Genomic DNA, 23,640 nt, shown 5'->3' on the forward strand with positions numbered 1-23,640 from the left:
ACCCAAACTCTATCTGATGAGGAAGGCGGTATTACAAATTAAGGAAAAAATAACTGTCTGTAATGTAATAAAACCCTTAGAAGTGAGAGGGCTCTATAAACACATGCGAATATTCATTGGAGAGAACTTGGAATCCAGTGACACATTTAATATTATTTCTTGTTTTGATAATAGCCAGCTCTATATCAGCAGATTCAACACAGGCTATATTACTGATATTAAAGAAGCTGTAAACAATGTTCCAGATAGTTTTTTGCCATATAAATCATATAAATATAAAGTCACTGCTTACAGCTTATATAAGAAGAGAACACCTGAGAGTGAGCAAAAAAAATACACTATTAAATATAGTGAACTCTAGGACTCATGAACATATGAATACAGCTCTTATTCAAGATTTTAACCAACGGCTAGAGCTATCTAAAGAAACATTCGAGGGCCAAGGGCATGACTATTAATTTCTTGGTGTAACAGATTTTCAATTAAAAGTAGAAATAGCTTAAACATCAATAGGTGCTAAAAATAACTTGCCAGATGATTTACAAGATAAAACCATCGCTATATTAAACATAAAGCACAATAAAAATGATTGTGTTAGATAATCTATTACTGCTGCACCATATCCAGTAGATAGAAATAGTTTTAGAGGAAGCAAACTTGTGTTTAATCTAATCGACTACTATGAACTTGGCGAAAGGGATATATATATATATATATATATATATATATATAATATATATATATATTATAATATATATATATATATATAAACCTTGTGGTAATGGTAAAGTCCAAATACTAATAAGATGTCAAACTTATTCCAAAGATAGAAACAACAATGAACAATGAAACATATAACGTTTAAGAATTATCACAAACAAAAAGAAGTAGAGAATGTTATATATGCTGATATTGAATGTTATATGGAAGGTATGAATAGACGTATAGGAGATAACATGGTTGTAAAATCTAAAGGTGCCTAATTTGCCTATTTCAGTTGGCATTAGCTAGGACAGTGACTACCACAATGAATAATTTAGTACTGATTGTATTAAACATTTTGACAAAGATTTATTAGGAGGAGAAAGTAAATATATCAAACTAAATAAACCTATGGTATTTACTACTGAAGATGAACTATACCATAGCGCTAACAGTATATGTTGCATATGCGACAAACAAGGAATAAACGAAGTCAGAGAACATTGTCATAAAACAGGTAAGCACAGAGGCCCCGCATTTAAGATATGTAATCTCAATTGTAAAGATCAGATATTTATACCAAATTAATTCCACATTAAAAAAGGCTATGGCATCAATCCTCTGTTTGGTGAGATATCCAATCAAAATGCTGGTAAAAAAGTAAAAGCTCTTCCCTGTGGCAAGGGCAAAACCAGAAACTCTAGAGTAGACATATTAAAATTTATGTTTAGTTATAGTTTCATGGGCACATCAATAAGCGAAACAGCTGAGATTTATAATCTAAAAAACGAATCGTTTTACCCATACGAGTATTTTGAAGACGAACAATCACGTTACGATATATATGATAACCTAACTAATGAGGACTTCAAACCTTCATTAACAAGTGCACTGCCATCTCAAGAAGAAGCTGATAATTTTAATAAAACTAATCGTAATAAGACTGGTAACACTAGAAAACATGCATAATGATATATATATATATAATTTATATATATATATATATATATATATATATATATATATTACAACATTGTTTTAGCTCATATACTGAACTAAATTCAAAAACATATAATTTTAACCCACTACACAACATAAGCCTTCCTGTTTATAAATTTGACTGTTTTCTAAAGAGAAATGGAGTTGTTCTAGATGCCATTCAAGATGAACAAATGTTAAAAGACTTCATTGATGCAATAAGAGATGGTATATGTGGTGTCATGGATAATAGAGCAGGAGCTAGAGTCAAAACATTTCACAAATCTAATACTCATGACACCACATATACCACCTCTTATTGCATCAATGAAGTCTTTTAACATTTGTTCATCTTGAATGGCATCTAGAACTATTCCACTTCTATTTAGAAAACAGTCAAAGCTATAACTACGAAGGCATATGTAGTGTAGCGGGTTGAATTTTTATTTTTTTATATTTAGTCCACTATATGAGCTAAAACAATGCTGTAAAATATAAACATCATTATGCATATTTTCTAGTGTTACCTCTTTACCAGTCTTATTACTATTAGTTTTATTAAAGTTACCAACTTCTTCTAGTGAGGGTAGTGCACTTGTTAATGAAGATTTGAAGTCCTCTTTAGTTAGGTTACCCAATATATTATAATTTGATTGTTCGTCTTCAAAAAACTCGTATGAGTAAAACGATTCGTTTTTTTAGGTTATAAATGTCAATTATTTTGCTTATTGATCTGCCCATGAAACTATACTATACATAAACTTTAATATGCTTACTCTAGAGCTTACTGGTTTTGCCATTGCCACAGTGAAGAGCTTTTAATTTTTAGCAGCATTTTGGTTGGATATCTCACCAAACAGAGGATTGATGCCATAGCCTTTTTTAATGTGGAATTAATTTGGTATAAATATCTGATCTATACAATTGCAGAGATTAGTTTCTCTACTTATGCGCTACCTTTCACTCTTTCTAAATAGCCTAATTCATTTTTACTATTTTCCTTTTAAGTGGGAGTAATTGTAAACATCTAGTATTATCTTTACATTTGTCTGTTAAGTTTATCACAAACAATCCAATACCCGTTGTCACTCTTATCACTAATCTCTAGCATCTCGTCTAGAGAAATGTCTGTAAAGCTAAATTTCTTGTATGGTAATGTCAGCCTTAGAGCATAGCCGTATAGATTGTTAGCCTTTATGTATTGGATAGATCTTTGATCATGCTGCGCCATGCACCTCCTGTCATGTTCCACCATGGTTCTTTGACTAGAGTCTTGAATAGAACTAGAGTTAGGATTGGAGTCAGGAATAAAATCGGGACTAAAGTTAGACTTAGAGTCAAAACATTTCACAAATCTAACTCTAGTCCCGATTATAGTTCTGACTCTAAGCATAACTCAAGTTCTACTCAAGATTCTAGTCAAAGATCCATGGTGGAACATGACCGGAGGTCCATGGCGCAGCATGATCAAAGATCCATCCAATACATAGAGGCTAACAATCTATACGGCTATGCTCTAAGGCAGACATTACCATACAAGAAATTTAGCTTTACAGACATATCTCTAGACGAGGTGCTAAATACTAGTGATGAGAGCAACTATGTGTACTGGATTGTTTGTGATAAACTTAACAGGCAAATGTAAAGATAATACTAGATTTTTACAAATACCTCCCACTCAAAAGGAAAATAGTAAAAACGAATTAGGCTACAGAGAAAGAGAGAAAAGCAGCGCAAGAGCAGAGAAACTATGCTTACACCAAACCAATAAAACGGATTAAACAATCCACTATGGAATTTCAATGTTTGTTGTTAGTATGGGAGCAGAGGTTACTAAAGTACATAGAATAATTAAATTACTGCAAGACTATATTATTAGAGAATATATAGATCTTATTACTGAGATGAAAGCTACTGCTAAAACAGAGCATGAGAGAAATACGCTTAAGTTAATGAAAAATGCGCTATTTGGCAAAACCTGTGAGAATCCTCTAACGCATATAGAACCCAAGATACTAACAGATGAAAATGAAATGCCTAAATCTGTATCCAAACAAACACTCAAAGATATCTTCAGTTATAAAGATGCAGTTCTAATAGAGTTTTGATAATGAAACAGTCATGAAACAGGTAAAAACAGAGGCCCCGCATGTAAGATATGTAATCTCAATTGAACACTTCAGATATTTATAGCAATTGTATTCTACACTGGTAAAATCTATGACTTCAATCTACTGTTTGGAGATATATCCAATCAAAATTCTGGTAAAAAAGAAGCTCTTCCCTGTGGCAATGGTAAAAAACAGATTTTTTAGAGTAGGCATATAAAAGTTTGTGGACAGTTATAGTTTCATTGGCACATCAATTAGCGGAAGAATTGAGATTTTTAATCTTAAACACAAGCCCTTTTACCCATACGAGTATTTTAAAGACGAACAATCATATTATAAAATATTAGGTATACAAACTAAAGAGGACCTCAAATCTTCATTAACAAGTGAACTACCATCTCAAGAAGTTTTTTTAGCTCATATACTGGACCAAATATAAAAACATATAAACTTAACTCGCTACACTACATAAGCTTTCTTGGTTATAGCTTTGACTGTTTTCAAAAGAGAAGTAGAGTAGCTCTAGATACCATTCAAGATCAAATATGTTGTTAAAAGACTTCATTGATGCAATAAGAGGTGGTATATGTGGTGTCATGGGTAGTAGATTGGTGAATTGTTTTAACTCCAGCTCCAGCTCGGGCTCGTCACGATTTTAGTTCTGACTCTAATCCTAAAACTGACTCTAGTTCTAGTCAAAAACCTAATCAAAGATCCCTGGTGGAACATAACCAGAGGTCCATGGTACAGCATGATAAAAGATCCATCCAATGCTTAGACGCTAACAATCTGTTATCCAGTTTCTCTTGACTAATAATATTAATAGGTAATATTTGTTTAGATATATATATATATATATATATATATATATATATATATATATATACATACATATATATATATATATATATATATATATATATATATATATATATATATACATATACTATGGTATCAAAAAGCTATGTACACCTGACGGTTTTTTAAAAAGCAATACAAACATCAAATAAAATAACATTTTGATTTCAAACTTGTTCTCTAATAACGCGCCATTACACTTTTAGCTTTTTTGATGTCCAGTAGACGGTTTTTATAGTGTTCATATAGGTTTCTCACGACGTCTGCGTCAATTTCATTTCAAATTTCGTACATTTTCTCTTCTAAAATTTCCCAAAAACTGTCTGTTTGCGTAATTGCTGCTTAAAAATCGCCCATCATTTTTCAATAGGATTAATATCTGGACTGTATGCTGGCCATTCTAGTACCTTCCACTCGTTTTCCTGGAAGAAAATGCCCATAATCTTCGATTTATGCACAGGAGCATTATCTTGTTGAAAAATAATATACGGGAAATGCATTTTTTCTTCGTAATTTTTCAAAATGTCCAAATAACCGACAGCGTTCAGCTTGTCTGGACCTTAACAAGCAATTTCCCTCCATCTGATTGTATTGCACCCCATAACATAAATGATCGTTTGTCTAAACAAATTTGTTGTGTTTTCTTTTTCAAGAAATCTTGTTCCGTTTCTTCAAAAAACTCGCACACGTCCTTCGCTGGTGGCGTCTTGAGCCTGTTACCCTTTTTGATACCGTTTGTAGTTATGCTGTTTACTAGATAGTGATTTTAAGCCGAGTTGCTTTGGAATTTGTCCATGAAAATTGAACATTTCGAATGGCTCACGATTTAGCGCATATGTTCACGATTTAGCGCAAAGCAAATGTTTTGAGCGAAAGCAACTCTTAAACAGCACAAATTGTGCTGTACGTAGCTCTTTGGTACAATAGTATATATATATTAACTTTTCATCAAACAAACCATCATGACAGTTTTTTGTTTTCAGTTCAATTAGTTCTAGTCTTTCTAACAAATTTTTAGGGTCAATAGCTTTCATTAGACCACTAACTTAATTTCTTTTTCTTCAGTAGTATAATAAACAGTTTCTTCGGTAAAAAAATCTTCTCTTGGTGATATAGTTTTCAATCTTAATTTATCAATATCTTCCGTTCTTTTACTTCTGGTATCACCTTTTCGTTTGTAACCAATATTCCATAGAGATCGTTTTTTTGTTTTATTTGCATCAACTCTTATATCTTTTTCATATCCATCTTTATTAGCAACAAACATAGAGCAGCCTTTTGAGAAATTATAAATAACATTTCTTGTTCTTATACCATTTTCTGTTAGATATCTTTTTACCATTTATTTGAAAGTAGTTTGCACTTGAATCAATAGGGATTAATTGATTTTGTTTGAAAATCGTGACTAGAGTTAGACTTAGAGTCAAAACATTTCACAAATCTAACTCTAGTCCCGATTATAGTTCTGACTCTAAGCATAACTCAAGTTCTACTCAAGATTCTAGTCAAAGATCCATGGTGGAACATGACCGGAGGTCCATGGCGCAGCATGATCAAAGATCCATCCAATACATAGAGGCTAACAATCTATACGGCAATGCTCTAAGGCAGACATTACCATACAAGAAATTTAGCTTTACAGACATATCTCTAGACGAGGTGCTAAATACTAGTGATGAGAGCAACTATGGGTACTGGATTGTTTGTGATAAACTTAACAGGCAAATGTAAAGATAATACTAGATTTTTACAAATTCCTCCCACTTAAAAGGAAAACAGTAGAAAGGAATTAGGCTAGAGAGAAAGAGAGAAAGGCAGCGCAAGAGCAGAGAAACTATGCTTACACCAAACCAATAAAACAGATTAAACAATCCACTATGGAATTTCAATGTTTGTTGTTAGTATGGGAGCAGAGGTTACTAAAGTACATACAATAATTAAATTACTGCAAGACTATATTATTAGAGAATATATAGACCTTATTACTGAGATGAAAGCTACTGCTAAAACAGAGCATGAGAGAAATACGTTTAAGTTAATGAAAAATGCGCTATTTGGCAAAAACCTGTGAGAATCCTCTAACGCATATAGAACCCAAGATACTAACAGATGAAAATGAAATGCCTAAATCTGTATCCAAACAAACACTCAAAGATATCTTCAGTTATAAAGATGCAGTTCTAATAGAGATTTGATAATGAAACAGTCATGAAACAGGTAAAAACAGAGGCCACGCATGTAAGATATGTAATCTCAATTGAACACTTCAGATTTTTATAGCAATTGTATTATCTACTGTTTGGAGATATATCCAATCAAAATTCTTGTAAAAAAGAAGCTCTTCCCTGTGGCAATGGTAAAAAAACAGATTTTTTAGAGTAGGCATATAAAAGTTTGTGGACAGTTGTAGTTTCATTGGCACATCAATTAGCGGAAGAATTGAGATTTTTAATCTTAAACACAAGCCCTTTTACCCATACGAGTATTTTAAAGACGAACAATCATATTATAAAATATTAGGTAACCTAATTAAAGAGGACCTCAAATCTTCATTAACAAGTGAACTACCATCTCAAGAAGTTTTTTTAGCTCATATACTGGACCAAATATAAAAACATATATACTTAACCCACTACACTACATAAGCCTTCTTGGTTATAGCTTTGACTGTTTTCAAAACAGAAGTAGAGTAGCTCTAGATACCATTCAAGATCAAATATGTTGTTAAAAGACTTCATTGATGCAATAAGAGGTGGTATATGTGGTGTCATGGGTAGTAGATTGGTGAATTGTTTTAACTCCAGCTCCAGCTCGGGCTCGTCACGATTTTAGTTCTGACTCTAATCCTAAAACTGACTCTAGTTCTAGTCAAAAACCTAATCAAAGATCCCTGGTGGAACATAACCAGAGGTCCATGGTACAGCATGATAAAAGATCCATCCACTGCTTAGACGCTAATAATCTGTTATCCAGTTTCTCTTGACTAATAATATTAATAGGTAATATTTGTTTAGATATATATATATATATATATAAATATATATATATATATATATATATATATATATATATATATATACACATACATACATACATACATATATATATATATATATATATATATATATATATATATATATACTATGGTACCAAAAAGCTACGTACACCTGACGGTTTTTTAAAAAGCAATACAAACATCAAATAAAATAACATTTTGATTTCAAACTTGTTCTCTAATAACGCGCCATTACACTTTTAGCTTTTTTGATGTCCAGTAGACGGTTTTTATAGTGTTCATATAGGTTTCTCACGACGTCTGCGTCAATTTCATTTCAAATTTCGTACATTTTCTCTTCTAAAAATTCCCAAAAACTGTCTGTTTGCGTAATTGCTGTTTAAAAATCGCCCATCATTTTTCAATAGGATTAATATCTGGACTGTATGCTGGCCATTCTAGTACCTTCCACTCGTTTTCCTGGAAGAAAATGCCCATAATCTTCGATTCATGCACAGGAGCATTATCTTGTTGAAAAATAATATACGGGAAATGCATTTTTTCTTCGTAATTTTCCCTCCATCTGATTGTATTGCACCCCATAACATAAATGATCGTTTGTCTAAACAAATTTGTTGTGTTTTCTTTTTCAAGAAATCTTGTTCCGTTTCTTCAAAAAACTCGCACACGTCCTTCGCTGGTGGCGTCTTGAGCCTGTTACCCTTTTTGATACCGTTTGTAGTTATGCTGTTTACTAGATAGTGATTTTAAGCCGAGTTGCTTTGGAATTTGTCCATGAAAATTGAACATTTCGAATGGCTCACGATTTAGCGCATATGTTCACGATTTAGCGCAAAGCAAATGTTTTGAGCGAAAGCAACTCTTAAACAGCACAAATTGTGCTGTACGTAGCTCTTTGGTACAATAGTATATATATATATATATATATATATATATATATATATATTAACTTTTCATCAAACAAACCATCATGACAGTTTTTTGTTTTCAGTTCAATTAGTTCTAGTCTTTCTAACAAATTTTTAGGGTCAATAGCTTTCATTAGACCACTAACTTAATTTCTTTTTCTTCAGTAGTATAATAAACAGTTTCTTCGGTAAAAAAATCTTCTCTTGGTGATATAGTTTTCAATCTTAATTTATCAATATCTTCCGTTCTTTTACTTCTGGTATCACCTTTTCGTTTGTAACCAATATTCCATAGAGATCGTTTTTTTGTTTTATTTGCATCAACTCTTATATCTTTTTCATATCCATCTTTATTAGCAACAAACATAGAGCAGCCTTTTGAGAAATTATAAATAACATTTCTTGTTCTTATACCATTTTCTGTTAGATATCTTTTTACCATTTATTTGAAAGTAGTTTGCACTTGAATCAATAGGGATTAATTGGTTTTGTTTTTTCTTTTGATTCCTCATATCTGCTAGGGTTTCAATCATATCTTTGCTTAAAGTAAATGTTTCACCTATGGCATTGTTAATGGGGTAGAGAAAATACTTTGCGGAAACTCAAAAGATTTTGAAATAAGAGTACTTTGGGACTTCGCCTGTGCTTCACCATCATTGCCTTTTAACACATCTAATGTTTGGTTACCGATGGATAATTTCTTTTCACCATAAGCATTTAACATTTTAGTTAGAGGATCAACTAGCTCCTCTATTTCAGCATAATGTTCATAATTTCTCAGTTTCTCTTCCAATCTATTTCTTCTTATCTCTTTATTCCTTTCTCTTTTGAAAGAGAGTTGTGCTCGCGGCATGCCAACCTATATGTTTTGATGATAATATTAAAAACTCATCTATGATTTTACTTCCAAATTCATATTTAAATTTACCCGTGACTTCATTATTGCTTTTGATTGGTATATCAAGATTGCTTAAGTCCATGTACTCGTCAGGGATATTACCTTCAGTAAAAGTTACTATGAAGCTATAAGTATCTATATAATGCAGCTGTAGATAATTGAGTGATGGTTTTAGAACATTATAGGATGAATCATACATATGTAGTTTACTTAGTTTTAATAATGTAGCACCCAGATGTAGTGGCTGATCGCATTTTATTTCTATCACCAAAACTCTATTAGAGCTGCATCTTTATATCTAAAGATATCTCTGAATGTTGAAAGACATCTCTGAGTGTTGAATCTCTGAATACTGATTTAAGTACTTCATATTCATCTGTTAGTATCTTAGCTTCTATAGGCCTATATGCATTAGAGGATTCTCACAGGTTTTGCCAAACAGCTCATTTTTCGTCAGCTAAACGGTATTTCTCTCATGCTCATTTTTAGCAGCAGCTCTCATCTCACTAATAAGGTCTATGTAGTCTCTAATATTATAGTCTTGCTTAAATTTAATTATTTGATGTAGTTTGGTAACCTCTGCTCCCATACTAACAAAAAACATTGAAATTCCATAGTGGATTGGATAATGTTTTATTGGTTTGATGTAAGAATATTTTCTCTGCTCTTGCGCTACCTTTCTCTCTTTCTCTGTAGCCTAATTCGTTTTTACTATTTTCCTTTTAAGTGGGAGTAATTGTAAACATCTAGTATTATCTTTACATTTGTCTGTTAAGTTTATCACAAACAATCCAATACCCGTTGTCGCTCTCATCACTAGTATTTAGCACCTCGTCTAGAGATATGTCTCTAAAGCTAATCTCCTTGTACGGTAATTTCTGCCTTAGAGCATAGCCGTATGACCTGAAATCACCCCGTAGTGACCCCTTTGTTGCCATTTCCTTAGCTTAGACTTTGTTAAGCCTTTATGGTGTTAGCCCGTTGACTCTATTAGCCTTGGCTAAACAGTAAACTTATTTTATGAATATGTGATTGACCATTTCACAAGCACAGAAGATCAAGCATTGACTAAAATTAAGTGACCTTTCAAAAGGTATTGTACTCGAGCATCATCGAGACAGTCGATTTCCCAGGATCTTAACACCTCCGTTTTTTGCGAGATAAAATGAAGCCACTCAAAGTGAAGAGGTTAGTTTTGCTTACTCGTAGGTGACGTGACATTATTGCTACGTAGACAAAATTTGTTTGAACGGGTAAACTGATTAGATGTTAACACGGTCTACAGTAACCCTAAGTCCTGATGGAAAATGGCTGACCGTTTTGTGGAAGTAGGTCAATGCTGGTCTGGGTAAGTTGTGTAGTGCACATTAATGACTTGATCAATTCGGTTGACTTGATTAACGGTTGATGAAGTAAACATTTAGTGAATTTAGAACCTGGTATATTTCCCAATCGTCAAGTCACCAATTTATTTTTTCTTTTTTCTCTGGATTTTCTTTTTGAAGATTTAGCGTTTATCGACCAAAACAAGAGACAGCAAACTTTTCTAGCAGTATTATACCTGAGCAAAAAATGAAGTGATATAACTACCTCGCGAACTTTATCCTTTTGGTCGGTTCCTAAAAACATACCAGATTTGAATATTTTGGCAACTGCATGCAAGCATTCAAAAATAATAGAAGTCATTAACCCATAAACCGATCATCAAAGTTTTGTATTCTAAAAAATGTGATAATAATATTGAGAAAACCATTTAATTAGTGAAATATAAGCATCTTTCATATTAACATTTACAAAAAAATTAGAGATTAAAAACTCATGGATAGAATTTTTACAAAGCTTCCGAAAGTTTTCTGCCAGCGATTACAAAAGTTAAAACGAAGCAAAACGTTAGAGTTTGTGCCGGAGTAAGATTTTCAGTACAATTGAGGCCGTCAGGAGCAGAAGCGATAATACATCCAGTTGAAGCAGTAGAGTCAGACCCAGAATTGGTAGTAGCAGAGCCGTCTGATGTGGTAGAGCCAAGTCCAAGAATAGCGGTGGTATAAGGAACTGGAGAAGCGGTAGTGAAAGGTCCAGGTGCTGGCGTAGTAACAGATCCCGTCGAAGCGCTGCTACCAGATCCAAGGGTATCAGTAATACCAGATCCAGCAGATGCAGCGTTAATGACAGATCCAGGTGTAACTGAAGCACCGGGCACAGAGCCAGGAGTAGTTGCTGGTCCAGGAGCTGGGTTAGTTTCTGGTCCGGAAGCAGGGTTAGTTACAGGTCCAGGAGTCGGGTTGGTTTCTGGCCCGGAAGCAGGGGGAGTTGCTGGTCCAGAATCAGGGGTAGTTGCCGGTCCATGGGCCGGGTTAGTTGCTTGTTCCGAAGCAGGGGTAGTTGCTGGTCCGGGAGCCGGGTTAGTTGCTGGTTCGGAAGCAGGGGTAGTTGCTGGTCCAGGATAGGGGGTAGTTACCGGTCCAGGAGCCGGGTTAGTTTCCGTCCCAGAAGCAGGGGTAGTTGCTGAATCAGGAGCCAGGATAGTTGCTGGTTCAAGAGCCAGGGTAGTTGCTGGTCCTGGCCCGAAGGTAGTCGCTGGTCCAGAACCGAGTGTAGTTGCTGGTCCAGAACCGAGTGTAGTTGCTGGTCCAGGAGCTGGGGTAGTTGAAGGTGCTGCGGTTGTAGAGGTAAAATTAGTCCAGTTGTCAGGGTCATACGTGACGATAGCAAAGGCATCCTTGGAATACTGCTTCAATTCAATCGCGTACACTACTGCTGTGCTTGGCGAGACGATGGTGAAATTGACCGCTGAAATAATTATTCTCGAGATTTTAAGTAGAAATGTTTATATTGCTCATTTATATTTGTTGACATTGTTGGTTAGAATTGTTCAGATCTGGCATGAAAAGTAAAAAAAAAGCAGTCCTTGAAAAACACGTGTAGAGCAACTTTCGTATTCAGCCGTTCAAATGTCGTGCCTAGCTTTCTTCAATTTCGATGAAAGAGTCTCTATCTAATTTTTGGAGACCTGAGGAAATTGCAGTAGCAATTTCTTGCCTTTTTGCTCAATGGGCGGTTAAAATGATATTAAAAACATAACCGACTAAACGTCGGAAGAATTGCTCTCGAAAGACTAGTGGTAGCTCTAATCAACTGCAGCCTGCTTCAGTCGGAGGGGGGAGGGTGAGCCTAAATGGGACAAAGAAGTTCAATTGTGTGCTTCAAATAACCTTTAAAGTAAAAAAAAATGTTTAGGCGCTTGAAAATGTGATTGAGAGAGAATTTTAGATCACGCAACTGCAGTCCCATTGTGGTCCCACATTTAAATAATGCTCTCTTCCCTTTCACAACAAAATTGTTTATATTTAGGGAGGTCAATGGACGTCGAGGGTGTTTTTTCAGTGGTTAGGCTGTACGGGAGCCTGTCAGAGGGAGGGTGTTAACTTATGTCATAACTAGCCGTAATTCGCGAGCTTTTGTGAACATATAATTTTCCCATCCCCAGTTGAGAACTGTAACCTAAGTGTAGGCTTCTATGAATACTTGATAGATTGATTATCGTCTCTAATTTCAAAACAATTTTTACTTTTCGAGTGACTTTTTGCGTTTCGCGTGATCTAAAATTCTCTCTCAATCACAATTTCAAGCAGCTATACAAAAATATACCTAGCTAAAACAATGCAAGCTCCTACAATCTGTTAAAACACTCACGTGCACATTTTAAAATGCCAAATGTCTGCAGCGCCAGAAGTCAAAATGCCAGAAGTTGCTACTTAGCCAGAAGTTGACTTCCGATGACTTTCGTCATTTTAAAACGTGCGCGTTTCGTGTTTTAAGCATGGTTAAGTGACTCTGCAGAAGTCACTTCGAAATTCTGACTCAATATCTCGAACTCCTTCGCGGTTCTCGATAAACGCCAGAACCTCTCAGTGACTTCAAGCAGAGTCACTTAACCATTACGAAAACAATAGCTAGCCTCCATAATTTAGCTGACTTACGTTCTATGAAGATATTATGTATGAAATGTTTTTATTCCTATTTATCCGAGGGAGCTGAAAAGAGAAGTGAAAACTCTTTTGAATTAGTTGTTCACAATTTTGTCCGCTTTCTTGTTCATAACGGAGAGCAGCCGTCACATTATCATTTGTCAATTAACATGTTTCTTAGACGGGTCCAAAACTTATTAGCCCAGAGAAGCCAAAAATCAAATTTTTTGAGGATGCTGCCCTCCAAGCAGAATAAAAAGGAAAAAATATCTTTAAATATTATCTATTCCCTTTAACTTCTTGTACTGCTCTCTGTGGACATCGGGATAAACTCTGGTCAATATTAGTTCATTAAAAAACCAGCCACCTTTCAAAGAAATGACCAACTCGAATTGAAATTGTAATTGCTAATTAATGTAGTTTAAAAACAACAATGAGATAGAGCCCTTTGTTAAATCATCGGACTCCAATTGATTACAATTGAACGGAACGATCATATTACTACTTTTTAAAATAATTGAAGCGACTTTAGAAAAGCTGAAACTAGCAATCGCAATCGAAATATGGTATCTTTTCCATTTATAACTTGCAACTCTTAAGCGCACGTGACACCTCCTTATTTAGGTTATGGCTCCACCTATGTAACCGGGGCTTGCTTAACTTAATTCTGGCGATAACAGAAAAGTGCATGTTACCCTCTATAAAATAAGGCCTCAGCTGATAAATTTGATGTCATCGTTCAAACTATTTTGGTCAGTTGTCACTAGCTCAAATTCGTCTAAATTGCCAAATGCTTAACATTTCAAGGATGGATCAGGGAGGTCGTTAACATAAATTATAAAGAGAGCTCCTCAGCTTGTTAATGCTCTCCAGGCTTTACCTTGTTATCTCGTTTTCGAGGACAAAAATGGGTTAGACAAAAAATGTTCACGCAAAAAAATGGTATAAAAACGAGAACACGACTAATACAATTGCTTCAAACTTCGATCGAGAGCAATTAATAATTTAGAACTAAAATCCTTGCCAATCGGAAAATCTGGAAAGCACTCGATCGAGAACGTCCATGTGTCGGGGGCACTAAATGCCTCCGGTTGAAAGAAATTAGGGTCTAATGTATGTATACCTAGACAAGGCTGAACACTAAAATTGAAATAAAAAATTACCGTTATTGGCTGTGTTGATTCCTGCAATAACCGCATCCCCATCTGAATTTTGAGCGTAGTTCAATTCTCCGTAGACAAAGATAGCAACACATCTTTCTTGATTTGTGCCCCAATAAGTATCATCACAGGCCAAGATTAGCTAAAATTAACAACTTTATAGTCAGGAAAATGCCCTCTGCAAATTATCTAAAATTTAGCAAATATACGATCCAGGCAAAATTACCAAAATTTAAAAAATGTTAGCATGTCCGGCCCATATGAGAATATGGGGGGGGGGGCGGCTTTGTAATGTGGGAACTGTTCGGCTAGAGATTGTTTAGATATAGTTAGACATAGTTGTACGTCACGTGACCATGAATATTTCTCAGTAGTACGGTTTCATTTTCGTAAATAATAATAATAATAATATTAAATTGTTTACGGGTTACGCGTGATACAAACGGGCATTTACATAATTTATTTTGTAAATACACCTTGTACAGGCTCTTACAAGAATTTGCAAGGATTGAGTGATAAATAAACTTGGGGTCATTCCGTTTGTACCCCACCCCCCCCCCAAGTACGATTTGTACCCCCTAATTACAAAGCACGCAACATTAAATAATAAATCATTCTAAAAAATATGGCACGTGCGTCTGGGGGTGGAAATAAAATGCACCCACTAAGCTGGCGGCACAAACGGAAAAGATCCTAAACCTGCAGGTAGTGGATAAAACAGGGATACCAACCACCAGTAAAATTTGACCCTTTCTCCTAACGCTAATCGCGCATGTCGAATCGGGCAAAATTTTACTGCTTGTTGTTATCCCTGTTTTATCCACTACTACATATTACCTTCATATTCACTCAAAATCTATCATTTCTTGTCTCACTTAGTGCAAACCACAAGTGTCGAGTTAAGCTGGTAATTAACTGTTATCAGACGGATAGTTTGGGTTCTATCCCCACTGACTCCAGTGGACGTCTCCAGATACTAGTATGAAACTAGTGAGACCGTGTAAAAAGCACGTAAAACCAACTTGGGAAAATTGGTGTAACCACTTCGTGGATAACTTGAACAAAAAAGAAAACTTTAACAAAAATTGAAAGAAATATTAAAAGAATAAAAATTTTCATATATCCCCCAATCAATATTTAATCAATCTAAAACTGAAACTTTCTGTCTCATTTGGCGTAGTGGTTAAATCATCGAGTCTAGTTAAGTTGCTTTAACAAACGGAAGGTTTGGGGTTCCTTCCTCACTGACTCCAGTAAACGTCCCCCAATTTGATGAAATACTATAAAACTAAAAGAGATAAAAAACCAAATTCACAGTTCTTAAAAAGGATGATCCCTGCTGTGAGACTGTACAAGGGACACACTGTGATAAATTCAAAAACACTGAGATCGGTGGAAACACAGTGATTAGTGTTTTTCAGTGTAACTTGAATAAAAAACCAGCTTAACTCTTTTATAAATTTTAAATTTTGCTAATACTTATATAATATTAAGATTCCTGTTTTTATTTACTACTTGGTTAACTCATAATTAATCTAAAACCCAAAGTAATAGCAAAATTTAATAATTTATTTAAAAAAATAAAGCAAATTTCAAAATAAGAGCGAATCACTCAAGAGCGAAATCGCCCCTATCGGAATGATGCCCCAGTACAAAATTACTATTTATCGCGCTTAAAGAGTGATTTCCCTCTTTTTAAACAAATTTTAAAATTATCTAAATTTTTTTTACTTTTCTATATTTTTTTTATTTTAAATTATCTATACTCTTCAATAAATTTGTATTCTCTTTAACTTTTTCTATAATTATTCCATTATTAATAAAAAATGATACAAAATTATAATATTTACACGAACATCTTTCCCCAGATTGGGTAATAGCTCTTCGAGGATTTAAATTTCTACTAAATCTTCTAGTTAATTCTACATCTGGATGTTGGTTCTTTACATGAGCTCTTATTCCATCATATCTCATAACAAAAGCACAATATAGACAATTAATTTTAGCTGTTAGTACAATTCCTACATGTATACTTACTCTCATCAAAATCAGTTAGTGATTTTACAGAATTACATTTATTACAATTTCTAGTTAAGACTTTGGTGTTAAATTTAGAGTTAGAGTTAATGCTAGAGTTAGAGTTATAGTTAGAGTTAGATTTAATGCTAGAGTTAGAGTTAAAGCTAGAGTTAGAGCTAGAGTTAGAGTTAATGCTAGAGTCAGGGTTAGAGTTAATACTAGAGCTAGAGTTATATCCAGATTCATCTTTAAAAGAACAATCAGTTTGCATCGGCGAAGCAAGTTCCTTGATACAAATACCACTTAATGTTTTATCACCACATGCACATTTACTGTTTTTATCTTCATGATATATTGAAAAATGAAAAGCTAAATTAAAAGGGAGTCCACACTTATAACTACACTCTAAACATTTTATAACCATTTATATTTGGCCAAATTTAATTACACCCATTATTTTTAGCCAACATTTCAATTACATCTTTAGTATTATCTTTAGGCACGACACACTGTTAAATATTTCTTCCCCGTCGTATTGAGTGTATTAGTTTTATATCGTCTATCTAAAATCCCTTCAAGGTCTAATTCCGTTTTATCTCTAACAAAATTTTTAATTTCAACTCTAAATTCTTCATTATTTCCATATAGTCTGTTTAAATACCTTCGTCCCTCTTTATTTAAATTTCCAGTCTTTTTATTTATATATTCTCCTTGTAGCTTTTCGATAAACTGTTTTCTTTGCTCTACTTCTCGGTATCCAAAATGGTGAAACATCTGCGAAGCAACTCCACTGATGGACGAAGTCCCATTAACTAATGTACTTGCTCTATTCAATATATTACTTGCACTCGTTGCCACATGTTCAGCAGTTTTTACTGTTGTATCAGGACTCATATACTTATATATCATAAAACATGTACCTATAATGCCTAAAAAAGTTGATAGTAATCTAAAACCATCTGCTTTAATCATTTCATTTGTTAAAACATCATTCTGTATTTCAATACCTTTTAATGTAAGAAATTCATTAAAGTAGAACTGACAATTATCGTGATTAATAGTATTTCTATCTGTATCATTTATCATGACTGGTTTCATATATGCTATAGGTTTATTTTTTTGTGTCTTCACTTTCTAATTAATCTTTTAAACTAAGAGCTTTTAAATCAAGGAAACCAACTCTCGAGTCATAAATCATAGTTCTATTCTTATCAATAAAAATAAAAATATTCTCTTTCCTATTATATTTAATTATACCATAATGAAGTTCAACTGACATTCCATCTGTACAATTATAATAGTTACTATTTAACTCACTAATTGTTTTATTGAAGTTATGTTCACATTTATATATTTCTATAAAATTTTTATATAGCTCAGCTCCATTATAAAATGTTAAATAAATAGCATCACAACTCATTCTTGCTGTATTAATTATTTGGGCTGGTTTATGACACATTACAATCATTTGGATATTATAATGTCTTTCTTCTGTGAAATAATAAGCTATATCCTTATTTAACTTATCACCCATATCATCAAGAACAATTACACTATCTTTGAATTTAGACCTATTTTTTGATGTGATCATATTTTTATCGCATGTATTAAATCCAATATAAAACTCACCAGTCTCAGGATCTATCCAATCTCTATCATCTTTCCATCATCAATGATTATATTTTTTAGCTTGATCAGTGAACGAATTATGTTCGTGGTTTACCAAATTATTCCCCTGATCTTGGTCTTGGTTCCGGTTTTGGTTTTGATCGGTGTAACTGCTTCGCGGATCTAAGTATAATTTTAAATATTTTATAATAAAATATGTTTTACCTGTTCCAGTTCCACCATAAACAATAGTATGTAAAGGTTAATTTTCATATTCAAATCTAACTAGACTCCTATTCATAAATCCACCAAAGCTTTCTTCTAGTTTTGTATATTTACTTGGTCTGGAATCATATATTATATAACAAATTCCAATTATAATAATAAAAATAAAAACTGCACTACCTGTTTCCATTTTTATATAATAAATATAGATTTGATTTAGATTTAGACTTAGACTTAGATTTAATAAATTTATTATATAAAAATGCTCATCCTAACTTTTGAGGAATTCAATAATAAATTTAATATTGATAATAATGCTATGAGTGATATCAGAATAAAAGATATAGGTAAAGAAATAAGTCTAACACCAATTGAAATTGTAATGAGAGATCAAACTCCAGATAACACAAGTGAACCTAACGTCAACATTATTGTGAATCTACATCCAACTGATGGTACACATTGGATTTTAGTTATAAGAAGAGAAGCTGGTCATCTGTATTACTTTGACAGTTTTGGTGTAGAAATCCCACCATTATTTTTCGAAGAATATGTTGATCTAGGCTCTAATGAGAGAATACAACAATATGATGAATCTTATTGTGGGGCTTATTGTTTATATATGATCTATCTTATTGATAGAGGATTTAGAATTAACAATGCTTTGAATAATGTTAATGATACTGATAATGTTAATGTTAATGATAATGATAATGTTAATGATAATGATAATGTTATTGATAATGATAATGTTATTGATAATGATAATGTTAATGATAATGATAATGTTAATGATAATTTTATATATCTATTTGATGAAAAACATCAAAGGGGTAAACCTAACAAGGAAGAATATCCGCGAAAAGACTCCGTCTGTGGTAAACCAAGCGGTGTCACCGATCTTAGTAACAATATCTGTGTAAACATAAATGAAGATCTACAATCATGGTTAAATGATGATAATATACTTACAAAAGCTACACTCCCAGAGAACTTTGGATGTATAATATCTGGTCCTATTGAATGCGGTAATACATTCTTGTTAAAAAAATTAATTCTGGCTAGAATATACTTTGATAAGCTATACATCATTGGTCCTACTGGTGATAAAAAAAAAGGTGTAGAGAGAATAAACCAGATGTTGAGTTTGTTAAAGAAATAAAAGATTTACCCTCTCCCGATCAACTACCAAAAGACTTAAAGAAATTAATGATATTTGATGATGTTAGAGCCAAAGAACCAGTTATTAATGAATACTTTTGTAGGGGTAGACATATGAATTGTAATATGATATATCTTAATCATAATCTATTCACAATAGATAGACAGAGTGTTAGAGAGAATTGCAACCTATTTATTCTATTTGAACAAAGAGGTAAAGTCCTCATATCTATACATCAAGATTTCTTTAATAATGCTGAACTTAGTTATAAAATTTTTGCTAATAAATGTAATAAGGTATGGAAAGAGCCTTATAATTACATTGTCATTGCTATAACTAAAATTAAAAATATTAATGGTAAACTAAGAATTAATTGGGATCGGAGAGTTTTGTAGTTTAGTTTAAGTTTATGTCTAGACTAGATCAACGAAGTTGCTGGTTACACCAGATGGACCTTTGGTCAGCTGACTATGTCAGATGTAAAGTAAAACTTAATACATCACCATTAAAGTCTATAGGTCTTCCATGCTCATCTTTAATATGAAACTCTATATATTCTATTCTATCTTCAGTTACATTTTGATACAAGATATTATTGGTATAGTTTTTATCAAGTAACCTGGTGGTTCTGTTAGAGTAAAAGTATATAGTATGTCTGTGTTATTCCCTTTATCTTTAACACATATACCACATTACAATGAAAGTTAATAGTACTAAAACCCATAATATCAACAATTTTCTGAGATGTATATTTACCTATTTTATAAACTATTTCTCTAAAGACCAGTAATGGGGCTATTGAACTTTCTATGTCAAAGCTAATTGCTCCCTGTTTTATTTCCATTAAACATTTCATCGTATTCTCATCAGGTTCTATTATAACATTACCATCAGTTTCTTCTTTTATTAATTCTGCTATGTCAGTTAACTCATATGCTCCTGGTGTAATAAGTGAATATAGCAATGGGAATCCTTTACAATTATAATTAAGGACAGATGTAATGTTTGAGTCAGTGTTATTGTTAGAGCTAAGAGGTTCTGCTATTGGCGAAGCCAGTTCCCGGATTGCTTCACCTTCTATAACAGTACTAGCATATAAGAATTGATCATTTCTCCTATTCACATTAAACACCGAGTTATAAACAGATAATCTAATTAAACCTAATTTTGTTGTATTAAGTATAGGTTCATTAAAGTTAAACTTTTCTGTTGGCTTTATCATTCTAAAGTTAAGAGTATGTTCTTCTTTAGTTTTAGTCAAAGCATCATGTATCTTTAGTAGTTCCCATAAGATTAAGTTATCCGTCATTTTTTGACCTATAAAAATGGATTTTAATTTGGATACAACTTATGGTTATAATAATGATATACACAAAAGTAAGATTATAAAATATAAACCTTATAATCTAGCAAAAATGAATACGGTTTATACTAATATTAATATCAATCTCAATTGAGAAGAGAATCATTTAAATTTGCGTGATTCGTATCTAGAGATAGAGTTTGTTGTATTAGATGATGCTGGTGGTGTATTTGCTAATAATGCTAATATCAGATTAGTTAATTATGCTATGATGGCATTATTTAGTTCAGTTAAACTTGAAACCAGTGGTGGTAGGACTATTGAAAATATATAGATCATTGTCATCCTAGTCTATTGACGTATAAGTTTTTAACTAGTTCTGAAGATGAAAATGAGAGTGGTTTTGTTAGAGATCAAGGCAATAGAGATAGTCAACTTAAAGGTGACCATATTGCTGCAGAACGAGGTCATATGTTTATGATGATTAAGATGAGTGATCTATTTCGTTTTGTAAATGACTTAGAAAAGATTATACATGGGTTAGGATTTAAACTAATATTAAAAAGAAATAATAATGATAGAGCTCTTTTTAGAGTTAATTATGGTGCTGATGCAGTTGGTAATGATGGAAATATAGAAATTAGAGATATATCATGGTGTGTGCCCAGTATTGATCCCAGTAATGACAATAGAATTATTGTACAAAAGGGTTTAAGTAAAAAGAATACTGTAGACTTTAGCTATTATAAAAGAAAGACGTTTTATAAGAATGTACCCAATGCTACTAACTTCTAGTTTGATCTAGGTAGGGAAAGTGGTATGGAAAGACCACAGTATATTATAGTTGGTTTTGAAAATAATAATGTTAATGAACAAACTCATGATGCAAGTACATTTGATATAATGAATGTTACTGAATGTTATTGTAAGATTGGTAGTGAATTTTATCCCGATGATAGAATGAATATTAATTATGGTACCAATAATTATAATGAGGCGTTTAAAGAGATTGTTAATTTTAATAAAGATTATAATGGGTTACCACATATAAAACCATATATAAATAATAGAACATTCAAAAGTAATTATAGAATATATGTATTCGATACTAGATAACAAAGTGATCATATAGGCCCACAACCAATACAACTTATTTTTTATTTTAGTGCTGCAGTTGCCGATGTTAAATGTCATGCATTAGTATTAACTAGAAAGGTTATTAGTGTTAATAGTGACGGTAATAAGATGGTTGAGATAGTCTCGTAGAGACTAATGACCGAAGGTCTATTATATCTTAGGCCTAGTTATAGTCATGGTGATTGTTATCTGCGAAGCAGTTCCTGATAGCCATTGTAATAATTATGGTGAAACATGGGCGAAGTCCCATAGACATTGTTATGGTGAAACATCTGCGAAGCAGGTTCCCTGATGGGCGAAGCCCCATAGCTCTAAACTATTTCTTACATGTCGTAACAAAACCCGTAGCATATAAAATATCTAATTTCTTTTTATTCTCTTGAGATGGGACTCCGTCCATGCTACGCCATAGGCCCTTAGCTTCAAGCCAAGTCTTAGGCTTAGTCTTCGAGCTTCGCTCGCGGGTGGAGCCCGTATTCTTAGGGTTAGGTTTAACAACATAGGGATTATATTTTTTAACTTCCATTTTTTATATATAGAAATGAATCTTTTACAGAAATTTAAAACTAATTCATATTGTGTTGGTGGTAGACATTATAGAGGTACTAATAACATAAAAGGTTTTATTACTTCAAAAGGTACTAAAATGTTAAAAAGTAATTGTGTTCAATGTAAGAGAAATAAGTCAATGACTGTTAGTGATGCAACAATAGAAGCCGAGTGATTGAAAGATTTCTTTAAAAGTGTAATTAGAGGTACATTTAACTTCGGAAAGAAAGTTACTAATAATCCTGTAAGAGCATTAGAAATAGCAAGTAAAATAGGAAGTGCAGCTGCATCTAAAACCCTAGAGCTGCTTTATCAGCCACACCTGATTTAATTAAATTTGCAACTACTGGTGAAGGTATAAAGGTAGTAAAAAAGGAAGAGGTTTATACTTAGGTACAAAGAAAAGATAATTTAGTTATGGCTAAGGCTAAGGTTAAGACTAAGACTATAGCTTTAATCTTACCGATCTGCGAAGCAGGTTCCATGATCGGTGTAACCGCTTCGCGGATAAATATTAATACTAATATTTTTATTACTAAAAACATTGTTATTACTAAGCACTAATAGCTTTAATCTAAAAAAAACACTTAACTTATTTTTCTTGTTCTTCTTATATTCTTCAAATATCTTGACTAATTCATTATATTCATAATGAATTAGTCAAGATACTGCAGACAGATCTGGATATAGTAATCCCTAACTCGGTGTTGTTGGATTGGTCATGGACTCCGTCATAGCTTTGCATATTTTCATTAGTAAAAAATCTTTCTATTTCTTTCATTATATCTTCTTGTTTAAAACCATAATGCATCTCAAGTCTTGCTTGCTCTTTATTATCAACTAACGTACTTCGTAAAAGTATAGCAGTTATATATTGTACTATAACTTTTCTAAGAGATTCATTGTATTATTTCATTTCTCTTAGACCGTTAGTAAACATATTATCTAAATGTATGTTAAAAATGTTAAAAGGAAATTGTGTTAAATGTAAGAGAAATAAGTCAATGACTGTTAGTGATGCAACAATAGAAGCACAGT

General features: G+C 32.9%; 1 protein-coding gene across 1 annotated transcript in view; it reads right to left on the reverse strand.

Moving 5' to 3' along the window:
- Positions 1-11,206: 11,206 nt before the first annotated feature.
- Positions 11,207-23,640, reverse strand: part of LOC142349830 (uncharacterized) — a 48,719-nt gene continuing 36,285 nt past the window's right edge. The window contains exons 4-5 of the mRNA XM_075401632.1: positions 14,603-14,741; positions 11,207-12,261 (exon numbers count right to left, since the gene is read on the reverse strand). Of these exons, the coding sequence (XP_075257747.1) occupies positions 11,303-12,261; positions 14,603-14,741 (1,098 nt within the window). The 3' untranslated portion in view covers positions 11,207-11,302. The remainder of the gene's footprint in view (positions 12,262-14,602; positions 14,742-23,640) is intronic.

This window comes from Convolutriloba macropyga, chromosome 11 (assembly GCF_964194025.1).
Source record: "Convolutriloba macropyga chromosome 11, txConMacr16.3, whole genome shotgun sequence".
NCBI lineage: Eukaryota > Metazoa > Xenacoelomorpha > Acoela > Convolutidae > Convolutriloba > Convolutriloba macropyga.